Source organism: Polyodon spathula, chromosome 27 (genome assembly GCF_017654505.1).
Source record: "Polyodon spathula isolate WHYD16114869_AA chromosome 27, ASM1765450v1, whole genome shotgun sequence".
NCBI lineage: Eukaryota > Metazoa > Chordata > Actinopteri > Acipenseriformes > Polyodontidae > Polyodon > Polyodon spathula.
In genome coordinates this window covers 6227248-6239378 of record NC_054560.1, presented here as the reverse complement: position 1 = coordinate 6239378, position 12131 = coordinate 6227248, and the positions used below count along the sequence as shown (strand labels likewise).

At 51.4% G+C, this 12131-nt stretch overlaps 2 protein-coding genes across 2 annotated transcripts in view; both read left to right on the top strand.

Annotated features, from left to right (window-relative positions):
* The window catches only part of LOC121301280 (RNA polymerase II elongation factor ELL-like), a 794007-nt gene that overhangs the window by 613252 nt on the left and 168624 nt on the right, over positions 1-12131 (top strand). The gene's annotated exons all lie outside the window — the stretch shown is intronic.
* LOC121301305 (zinc finger and BTB domain-containing protein 7A-like) lies at positions 563-6671 on the top strand. Its single transcript, XM_041230575.1, has 3 exons — positions 563-654; positions 876-916; positions 5658-6671. The coding sequence occupies exons 2-3, from the start codon at positions 891-893 to the stop codon at positions 6277-6279; spliced, it is 648 nt and encodes a 215-aa protein (XP_041086509.1). The 5' UTR covers positions 563-654; positions 876-890; the 3' UTR covers positions 6280-6671.

The following is a 12131-nucleotide window of genomic DNA, read 5'->3' as shown; positions in this document are numbered from 1 at the left end:
CAAATCGGGGGTTAAGTCCGAGGCACTGCTGGCCCAAGACCCCGGTGGATTTGGGCGGGGTGGGTTGCTGGCATCCCCTCCGGTCAGGGACAGGCTGAGACCTGCTCAGTGTGGTATGGAAAAAGAAGACCTCAGGCTGGTTGGGTGGGTATGGAACTAGGAGAGAGAGAGAGAGAGAGAGAGAGCTCCTGCAATCACCCTGCCCCCCCCCCTCGCCACTCACTCACTCCACTCGCTTAACCAGGAAGGAGTGGCAGCTTATTAAAATGTTAGTAACACCAACCCACTGTTGTCGTTGTTATTGTTGTTCTTCCAGAACGCAGGGAGACAGGCAGGAGAACTTTGTGGATTTTAGGTAGTTAGAAGAATCATCTCCTTGCGAAACAACAGCAAAAGAGTTCCAAAACTGAAAAGAAGAGAAAAAAGGGAATGCTGTTCCTTTAAGAGAGAGAGAGAGAGAGAGAGAGAGAGAGAGAGAGAGAGGAGGGAGGGACCCCTTTGCCCTCCAGAAACCAGGAAGGGATTTGAGCTACTCTGCCTGCCTCCTCTCTCACTGCTGGAGCTGCTACTGTGCATAGGAGCCTCTGAAGAGCCGAGAGAGAGAGAGAGAGTGGAGGACAGCTCAGAGATACTGGAGCAGCTCAACAACTACAGGTGAGTACAGAGCCAGGACTGTCCCTTTAAAAGAGAGCCGCAGAGAGAGAGAGATGTGGAGAGGGAGAGAGGGAGAGAGGGAGGGACGGAGGGAGGGAGTTGTGATCTGGTGTCTGTGTGTACAGTAGGAAGTTGCTTGCTCTCCTCTCTCTCTCTCTCTTGTTTGTGGCCAGTTTGGTTTTTACTATCAGGACTGTTTATTCGTATTTTTTCATTTAAAGTTTATTGACAACGGGATGAAAAGAAAGAAAGAGGCCCCCAGGTAGGTTGGCAGCTGCAACAGGAACTCTGTGCTTGTGTCTGGCTGGTGGTGTGTGTGTGGGAATTACAGGGTGTACAGCAGATTGTGCAGCAGTGTGTGTGCGTGTGCTTGGCTCTGTGCACTGCATATAAAAACACTTTTATTTTAAAGCTGTGTGTATTGAGGTCAAGGGGGGGGGGGGGGGTGCTGCTCTTCAAGTGAGGCTGGGAAAGAGATCTGAATCCTAGGGAGACCACAGTGTCTCTCCCCCCCGGAGGACGAGGGCATTTACCTCTCGTTTTCTCTACCTGGCACCTTGCGAGCAGCACACTGGAGTACAATTCTGCCCCTGGGTGCTTACACTGCCGGCAACCTGGGACACGTAGTCCACCAGCAGGCCTGGGGAGCAGGTGGAATATGAGCTTGGGACTATAGATCCCAGAATGCTTTGTCCTCAGAAACATGGGAAGGAAGTGGAGAGCGACCTATCCCGGTTGGGGAGGTGTGGTGACTGCCAGGCAGAGGGGCCAGTGAGAGGAGGAGGGAGCCGGGCACTGGGGAGGGGGAGGGGGGGGTCTGTGTGGGATCAGGCCAGGCTGGGAGACTGAATCTCGTCAAGCTTCCTGTCTTCAGGCTGCAGCATTAGAGATCTCTCTCAAGGCAGGCTGGCAGGCAGGCAGCAGGACTGACAGGGCCAGTGCAACAGTCCTCGCTCTCTCTCTCATATTCCTGACTGCATCCCTCACACACCCACACCTCACTTCCTGATTTCCCTGCAAAAGAGTTTCATTAACTAAGGGGAGTGGATTGAGAAGGAAACCATCCGGCTCTGAATTTAACATTCAATGCTACACTTTTTGTTGTTCTTCTGCTTCTTAGTTGGTTGTTATAGAAGAGGGTTCATAAGGGTTCACAAGGGTTCACAAGGGTTCACAAGGGTTCTCAAGTGTTCAGGAGGGTTCAGGAGGGCTGTTTGCACAACATGGGTGAGCGGAGGGGAGGGAGAGGAGAGACCAGAAGAGAAAGTGTTTGAAATAAATGCATCAAATAAATCCAGTACAGCTGCAGTGAGGCAGGGGGAGCGGAGCACAGGGACACCGAGAGACACTGCTGTTAAACCTTCAGAAAAGATCACCCCAGTAACTGTGCACTTTGCTGCGCTTTACCGCGCTTTACCGTGCTCCGTTTGCTGTTGTTACCCTTTACCTCGCTTTAGCTGCTCTCGCTCCCCTGCCGTGCGTGTTCCGAGGGACAGCACAGTAATGTATGTGCAAGCGCACATGTGTGTGTGATTGTGTATGCGTGTGTTACTGTGTGTGACTGTGTGTGTTTGTGTGTTTGTGTGTGTGTGTGTGTGTGTGTGTGTTATTGGGACGGCGCTCTCTGCAGAAATCCAGTGCTGATGATCGGGCGAGGGTCACTGGGGTCGGCTGGACTGATTTACCATCGAAACAGAAACAAGTGAAGAAACAGCAGAGACTGTGGAGAACAGCAATCCACACAAACCCACGCAGCTGTATCTTCACTCGCTCTGAACAGCAATCCACACAAACCCACGCAGCTGTATCTTCACTCACTCTGAACAGCAATCCACACAAACCCACGCAGCTGTATCTTCACTCACTCTGAACAGCAGTCCACACAAACCCACGCAGCTTTATCTTCACTCACTCTGAACAGCAGTCCACACAAACCCACGCAGCTGTATCTTCACTCACTCTGAACAGCAATCCACACAAACCCACGCAGCTGTATCTTCACTCACTCTGAACAGCAATCCACACAAACCCACGCAGCTGTATCTTCACTCACTCTGAACAGCAATCCACACAAACCCACGCAGCTGTATCTTCACTCACTCTGAACAGCAATCCACACAAACCCACGCAGCTGTATCTTCACTCACTCTGAACAGCAATCCACACAAACCCACGCAGCTGTATCTTCACTCACTCTGAACAGCAATCCACACAAACCCACGCAGCTGTATCTTCACTCACTCTGAACAGCAACCCACACAAACCCACGCAGCTGTATCTTCACTCGCTCTGAACAGCAATCCACACAAACCCACGCAGCTGTATCTTCACTCGCTCTGAACAGCAGTCCACACAAACCCACGCAGCTGTATCTTCACTCGCTCTGAACAGCAATCCACGCAAACCCACGCAGCTGTATCTTCACTCACTCTGAACAGCAATCCACACAAACCCACGCAGCTGTATCTTCACTCACTCTGAACAGCAATCCACACAAACCCACGCAGCTGTATCTTCACTCACTCTGAACAGCAATCCACACAAACCCACGCAGCTGTATCTTCACTCACTCTGAACAGCAGTCCACACAAACCCACGCAGCTGTATCTTCACTCGCTCTGAACAGCAATCCACACAAACCCACGCAGCTGTATCTTCACTCACTCTGAACAGCAATCCACACAAACCCACGCAGCTGTATCTTCACTCACTGAACAGCAGTCCACACAAACCCACGCAGCTGTATCTTCACTCGCTCTGAACAGCAATCCACACAAACCCACGCAGCTGTATCTTCACTCACTCTGAACAGCAATCCACACAAACCCACGCAGCTGTATCTTCACTCACTCTGAACAGCAATCCACACAAACCCACGCAGCTGTATCTTCACTCGCTCTGAACAGCAATCCACACAAACCCACGCAGCTGTATCTTCACTCACTCTGAACAGCAGTCCACACAAACCCACGCAGCTGTATCTTCACTCACTCTGAACAGCAATCCACACAAACCCACGCAGCTGTATCTTCACTCACTGAACAGCAATCCACACAAACCCACGCAGCTGTATCTTCACTCACTCTGAACAGCAGTCCACACAAACCCACGCAGCTGTATCTTCACTCACTCTGAACAGCAGTCCACACAAACCCACGCAGCTGTATCTTCACTCACTCTGAACAGCAATCCACACAAACCCACGCAGCTGTATCTTCACTCACTCTGAACAGCAGTCCACGCAAACCCACGCAGCTGTATCTTCACTCACTCTGAACAGCAGTCCACACAAACCCACGCAGCTGTATCTTCACTCACTCTGAACAGCAATCCACACAAACCCACGCAGCTGTATCTTCACTCACTCTGAACAGCAATCCACACAAACCCACGCAGCTGTATCTTCACTCGCTCTGAACAGCAATCCACGCAAACCCACGCAGCTGTATCTTCACTCGCTCTGAACAGCAATCCACACAAACCCACGCAGCTGTATCTTCACTCACTCTGAACAGCAATCCACACAAACCCACGCAGCTGTATCTTCACTCCTTTCACTCTGAACGGTAAATCAGTCTGATCGACACCAGCGATGCTCAGCTGCAGGGAGCTCGGTCCTGACAATTCGAATGATAAGCCGAAGGTTTGGTTGTAATTTCAAAAGGGTTGGGAGTTGGTCACTGTTTAAATCCATTGAACAGACCCCCAGTGTCTCATCAGAGGCACTCGCTCACTTTCACCCCACTGTTACACCCGTTTCCCAAGACGGTAAATGTTTGATGGAGCAGCGAATCAGAATCATTCGTGGCACTGGAAGACACTGAAGCAGCAGGACAGAGTCACTGAAGCCGTGGCTAGTTTCCAAGCATGCAGGGGTTGCATTGCTATGCAGTGCAGTGTACGTGCAGTCAGTGAATTGTTGTGTGCAGCTTTGCTCAAAGTGAACTTTGGATCCCTGACTGTTTCGCTTTGACGCGGGCACGAGAGCTCAGCCTGTGTGGAACTCTCTCATGGTGACTGGGGGTGAGCGTATTGTGTTTAGCTAGTGGCACACGCTGCTGCAGAGAGCTTACAAGGAGCTTCACAGCGAGGCTGGTCCTCTCTGCTCTTCCTGGAGATGCTGTGACTGTGTAAAGTTTACAGAGAGGTCGTGTCTCTGAATCCCTGCCTGCATGTGAGAGCTCTGCCTTCCCGAAACTTGGCAGGGATCTCAGGGTGGGGTAACCAGCTCAGACCAGCTTGACAAGCTCCATAGCGCTGAGACCAGCCTTGCACTCAGCTGCTCCCTGTTTCACTGCACCCCGACACACACAGAGACACTGAAAAACAGATACAAACATACACACACACACACACACACACAAATACACAGAGACACTGACACTCTCACACACCCCCTCCCACACACAGAGGCAGGTTTTCCCTGCTGCTGCGCTGGCTGGGTTATCGTGAGATGAAGTCAGCTGCCCTGTGTGATCACAAGCCGTGGTGACGAGGTGAGAATCCTCCAGGCCAGGGCACAGCCTCCTGAGTGATGCGCTTGCTAGCCCTGTTTGTGGGTTAGAGACATGCTGCACTGTGCTGTGAGGAAGAGTGTACTGTTTCAGAGCAGGGACCCCCTGCGCAGTTCCTACAGAAAACGCACCACCATTTATTACAGCAGGTGCCAGGTGTAATAATAAGAGCAGCTACAGTGATTTTATTTTATTCATTTCAAACTGAAAAACCCAGTTGACTTGTATGGCGTTTGCTTTAGCTAGTTCTGCCGTATCCCGTGTCCATTTAATGAAACTGTTCTGTATGAGACTCTTAACCCTGGCTACATTCTCAAAGCGATGTACTGTTGAAAGCATTGCTAATCAGAGGCACGCTGTGATTGCTGCTGCAGTGCTGTACGAGGCTTACTGTCAGGAGTTCTGTGTAGTAAGATGTGAGATTAGGAAACTGGGTAAGAGCGACTGCTGGCTTTTGAGTCACGCTCCCATCTTGTCTGCTTTCTCCAGGAAGCCAGACGGCGCCGGGCTGGCGACAGTGGGGCAGACAGAGGGCCGGACGCAGGGCGGGGGGAGCACGGCGGCGAGGGAGGCTGTGATCGGAGGATCGGCGGCGGGCTGGTGGAAGATGTCTGCGGGGGGCAGCGGGGGGTCCGCGGCAGAGGAGGGCCCAATCGGAATCCCGTTCCCAGACCACAGCGGTGAGATCCTGGGCGGGCTGAACGAGCAGCGGCGCAGCGGGGCGCTGTGTGACCTGCTCCTCGTGGCGCAGGGGTGTGAGTTCCCCGCTCACCGCTCTGTGCTTGCCGCCTGCAGCCCGTACTTCCACAAGCTCTTCACCTCGGGGCCCGCCGCGGACCAGCAGAGTGTCTACGGGATCGACTTCGTGAGTCCAGGGGCCCTGGCCTCTCTCTTGGACTTCGCCTACACCGCCACCCTCACCCTCAATGCAACCAACGTGGGCGAGGTCCTGAGCGCCTCACGCCTCCTCGAGATCCGGCCTGTGAGGGAGGTCTGCTGCCACCTGCTGGAGACCAAGGTGCTCAGCACACAGGTACCGTTTCACCCCCCCCCCCCAACCGGGCGAGGCTCGCTCCCACGAGAGGAAAGGACCTGGGGGGGCTTCATTTGAGGGGCCGCTGTGATACCAGCGATTTATATTTCTTTAAACACATAAACGTAATGTAACCAGCTCTGAGCAAACATTGACTTTATCACTTCAAGAGGAGTTTAAAAACAGTCCAGAATCTGACAAAATGACACCCTCGTCCCGCCCCCTAGGTCCTTGGGAACTGTAACCACAGTAGCTAAAGGTTGTCGATTTGCTGCATTGTCGGGTGAGCAGTTAACAGATGCATCTCATCACATACTGAGAGAGCGCTCACAAGCCTCTGAATCAAGTGTCTGAATCGTTTCTTTCTGGTCTGGCTGTTTTATCTGGTGGCGTTTCCTTCACTTTTCAGCTGGTGTCTGCATTGATTACACCAGAGAAGGGACCGGAGAAACATCGACCAGGTCACTCCAAAAACTCCCTTTTTGAGAGTCACTCCTAAAACTCTAAGTCTGACATTTAGGACGCAATTACTCAATTATGTTACTGACAATTTATTAATAATAATAATAATAATAATAATAATAATAATAATTATTATTATTATAATAATAATAATAATAAATTATAATAATAATAATAATAATTCTGGACCAGCTCACCCAGCTAAAGTAAAAGTAACCTCTGAATTATTGAGATGAGGCTGAACTGCGATAAGGAGTTTCTGCTTCCTCAGTTAATTTTATGGCCCCTCTTAGTTTGACTGTTAACTGATTATTGGTGCTATAAACTTGTGGAAGTCAAGTGGGTTTGTTTCAATGTCTTTACCTTCTTATACTTCCCTGCTCAGGATGGGAGCCACTGTGTCGTACACCTTGCACAGCCCACACACCTGCACACAATTTCCCACAGTACCACCAAAGTGCAATACAGCACAGTGAAAGCATAGTAGAGCATAAAGCGCGTGTGTGTGTGTGTGTGCGTGTGTGCACGCGCTGACCTGCGTGTCTCTGTTTGCTCTGCAGGGCAGCGATGTGGTTGTAGGGAGAGGGGAGGAGGGGGCGGAGGGGAGCTCCCAGCAGACACCCCCCCTCGGGGACTCGGTTGACCAGGGGAACCGGCTCCGGGCTCGGGAATACCTGGAATTCTTCCAGAGCTGTGGATCCCAGTGGAGCAGCAGCTGCAGCACGCCGGAGCTGGGAGACCCCGGCCGCCACAACGGAGGAGGAGGGGCAAGAGCACCCCAGAGCAACGGCAGCACAGCACGCAGCGAGCACCACTCACCCCTGGGCATGCCACAGCACCCCTCCCTGGCAGGGCAGGAGGAGGAGGAGGAGGAGGAGGGGGAAGGGGGAGAGGGGGACAGGAAGAGGAGGGGGAGGAGGAAGAGGAATGAGGGAGGAGACCCCCTAGCCTGGGTCGCTTCAGGAACCTTCCAACCCTCTCAGAACGGACATTATAGCAGGGAATACCAGGAGAGGGAGAGGGAGAGGGAGAGGGGGGGAGACAGTCGGTCACGGAACGACGTCGCTACTACTTGCAGCAAGCTTCCGTCCTCCGTTCGAGAGGCAGACAGGCAGGGGCAATATGGCAGAGTGTGGAAAGGGTTGGGGGTGCAGAGGCGGGAGGGCTTGTACGGGAGTCGAGGCAGCTCCGTCTCCTCGGTTTACACCTCAAAATGACTTAATGAAATTGTCGAGAGTGTCCCCCCTCCTCCTCCCCCTCCCAGACCCCTCGGTGCAACCCCCCCGGTGCCCATGGGGGGGCCCGGGGCCGGCGGGGAGAAGAAGATGCGCTCCAAGTCCTTCCAGAAGTGTCCCATCTGCTCCAAGGTGATCCAGGGGGCGGGGAAGCTGCCTCGGCACATCCGTACTCACACCGGAGAGAAGCCCTATGAGTGTGCCATCTGCAACGTGCGCTTCACCAGGTGAGAGCGAGCGAACGAGAGGGTGTGTGTGCAGCAGTGTGTAGCTGTGGATTCTGGGTGTGTGTGTGTGTAGCAGTGTATAGCTGTGGATTCTGGGTGTGTGTGTGTGTAGCAGTGTATAGCAGTGTGTGTATGTCTCTGCTGTATCACTGCCACACTCTGCTCTCTCTCCTCAGGCAGGACAAGCTGAAGGTTCACATGCGGAAGCACACGGGTGAGAAGCCGTACCTGTGCTCTCAGTGCGGTGCTGCCTTCGCTCACAACTACGACCTGAAGAACCACCAGCGCGTGCACACAGGCCTGCGACCCTACCAGTGCAGCTGCTGCTTCAAGACCTTCGTGCGCTCAGACCACCTGCACCGCCACCTCAAGAAGGACGGCTGCAACGGGGTGCCCTCGCGCCGGGGCCGCAAACCCAGGCTGCAGGAGCCAGCGGGGGCCACAGCAGGGCAGCGAGGCCGAGAGCGCCGGAGACAGGAGCCGGCACCCAGCAGCCAGGACACAGGGCCAGCAGAGGGGCTGCGCTCGGGGGAGAGAGAGCGGGAGAGCACGGAGACTGTGGGGTAACGTGACGATTAACAAAAAGACACACAAACTTATGAAAGACTCTTCTTTAAAAAAAACAACAAAAAAAACAAACAAACAACCAAATCAGGGCGTCACAAAATCTAATCTGAAGTTTCTTTCTCCAGGATTTTATTATTATTATTTTTTGGTTGTTGTAATTCCTGTTATTTTTGAATGTTTTATTTATAGTATGTTTTTCTGGCTCCAGTCTGCTGGTGAGGATTCAGGAACGCTACACTGAGACTCGAGGTGTTTTAGTAGAGCTTGTGTTTAGGGGTGTGTGTTGTTTTAAACGGGGTGCTGATGTCGGGGTGCCCCTCTGGGATTGGGGCATCTTTCGGGTGAAATGTTAAACCTGATCCTGTCTGCTCTGCTGGTGGACTGTGGACACCCTGTCTTTAGTCTTTAAAATTCAAAATTAGAATGGGGGTCTGTGTTCTTAAAGCACTACTGCAGCCCTCCACTAGGGGGCAGTACTCAGATAGAGAGAGAGAGGCTCTCCCTCCCACAGACTGAAAGACAAATATATATATATATATATATATATATATATATATATATATATATATATAAAATTAATATGCTAAAAATCTCGAACGTCGCTTAGAGCTTTCGATGGAATAAGAATAAGCACCGTTTATTTTTGAAATTTGCACATACATAACATTTAGATAGATATGTAGACACAAATCTATCTATCTATATAATATCTATATATATATATATATATATATATATATCTTATTTCATATATATCATTAGATATAATATAGTATATATATATTTGCAGAGAAAGCGAGGGATGCTGTTTCGCTCCCTGGGGGACCAAGAAATGGACCCCTGGACTATTACTTCATGAGAACTACTGAGACCAAATGATCACTCACCCTTTTCACCCTGTTGGAAAAGTGGGGCGGGGAGGGGGCCCCGCCCCGGGCCGGCGGGGGGACATGCTGTGCTTCGCAACACCACCCTGTCTTTGAGATAAATACAGATGCAGTTAATGCATGTAACCACCAAGTGGCGCCATCCGCATATATATAAAGCCACGTTATCTTACAAAAAAAAATATATATATATTTTTTAATTGGGCAGCATGCAGGCTTGGTCGGATTGCATGACCTTTAACCCCACCCTGAATTCATGTGCTTGCCCGCAGGCAGGAAGCAGGAAGCAGGGGCCTGTGGGGTAATCGATAATGTTACTCCAGATTATTGAAATGAAACAAGTCTATTGAAACCCCATGAAAGGGAACAGTCAAGGGAGCTGGGAATTTCTAGAACAGAGTGATGTCTTGTGTGGAAACCAGGGCCCAGTCACAAAGCTTCACAGTTACATGGAGAAGGTTTGGGTTTGTTTTGATTTGCAGTCAAGCTTTCTGGAGTGCTGGTTAGGAAGCCAGTTTCTAGACCTGTGTTTGATTCATCAGCACAGTATGTGAAGAAGCGGCAGCTCTGTGAATTGCGGGGGCTGAAGGGAGCTGTCATAGTGAGCCCTGATGCTGGGGTTGGTGTTGAGAGCGGGCTGAAGGGAGCTGTCAGTGTGAGCCCTGATGCTGGGGCTGGTGTTGAGAGCGGGCTGAAGGGAGCTGTCAGTGTGAGCCCTGATGCTGGGGCTGGTGTTGAGAGCGGGCTGAAGGGAGCTGTCAGGGTGAGCCCTGATGCTGGGGCTGGTGTTGAGGGCGGGCTGAAGGGAGCTGTCAGTGTGAGCCCTGATGCTGGGGCTGGTGTTGAGAGCGGGCTGAAGGGAGCTGTCAGTGTGAGCCCTGATGCTGGGGCTGGTGTTGATCGAGACAGTCTCACAGCACAGCTCCTCTGCCACAGTGGAGCACCTGGTGAGTTTTTCACTTCTTTGCACCTTATGAAGAAGCACTTTGTTACAGAAACGGCCACGTTATCTTTTGCGTTTTTTATTTCTTTATTAGTCATTTCGTTATTTTCTTTTAAAAAAAAAAAGAAACGGGTACTTTATCAGAGAGTGAAGACTTTAGCTCTAAATTCCAGTCCTGTCGCTGGGGCAGCCAAAAACCCAGAAAAAACAAAACAATAAACAAAACAACAACATGAGAGACACTGAGACACACACACAGCGACAGACAAAGACACAGACAGACAGACAGAGTCAGGAAGCAAGTCACAGGCTAGAGAAAGGCGCACGTTAGGTTTTGTGACTGATTTAAACTATAAATCCCCTCTCAGTTGAATGCACTTGAAGACAGATGTTTGAATCCTTTTAATTGTCTTAAAGCAGCGCTGGATTCGGGTCCTGTGTGTGTGTGTGTGTGTGTGTGTGTGTGTGGGGGGGGTGGGGGGTGGGGGGGGGGGGGATCCACACTGGGGATAACACGACACCTCACGAGGGACAGTACAGCAGGGTAAAGCATAGGCAAGCATTGCAAAGCACAGAGAGGGACAGTACAGCATATTCAGAAATATTGCACCCCCAGGTGAACTATGGCAAATGCGTAGTACAGCGTGGGAAAAGAGTATGGGGGTAACTTTATAACGGTGACACGACTTCCTGTGCGAATGACTGGAACTGCCCTCCACTAGGCCCCGCCCCCTTAGGTGTGATGTCACACAGCTGTGGATGGGGCTTCCTTCTACCTGCGCCCTCCCCTCCCCACACACACACACTGAGCATTAGAACCCAGCGCTGGATCCTTCTTGCATATGCAGTTATTGTGTGGAATAATACAATATCTACTTGAGGATTCTTCTTCTTCTTCTTCTTCTTCTTCTTCTTCTTCTTCTCTGTCGTTGTTTTTAATTGTATTTGTTAAACTGTAGTCTTGATGTGTTTTTTAGGTAAATAGCTTTATTCGTTGTTATCGCGGGACGCTGCAGTTTAGTAAGGGTGCTTATCTCAAGAGCACGGGTGGGGGAGCCTGGTAGCACTGGAAGTTTAGCACACGCCGAGACAGACAAACAGGACTCCACAACACACACACAGACAGGGTATAATGCACACAGCAGCCACCAGAGGGAGACAGACAGCACCCAAATGCAACAGTGGCCCCTCCACAGTGCTGCTGTGCGGTGTGTGTAGGGGTCCGGGTCCGGGTCCAGGTCTGTCTGTCTGTCTGTCTGTGCGTTTGTTTGGACTCCGGTACCAGACAGCTCAGGTTCTGTTGTGTTCTGGAGAGGGGTCCAGTAACGGCCTGGGACAGGCGGCCACTCAAACGGGGGGGGGGGCCACTCTGTGCCTTAAAATTGAAAATAACCGCAACAAATAGTGAGCCACTGGTCAAACTGGTTACCACGGGAGCCGCACTTACTCCGAACCGGACCAGTATCGGCCAGTACCAGTCTTACTGGTTCCCAGTATCACCGCTAATCTAATACTAGTGAGGGGGGAGAGGGCGCTGTTAACTTCCAGGCTGCAGATCATGTACATGTCTGTTCACACGCATGTGCTGGCTCCATCGTTCATCGTGTTG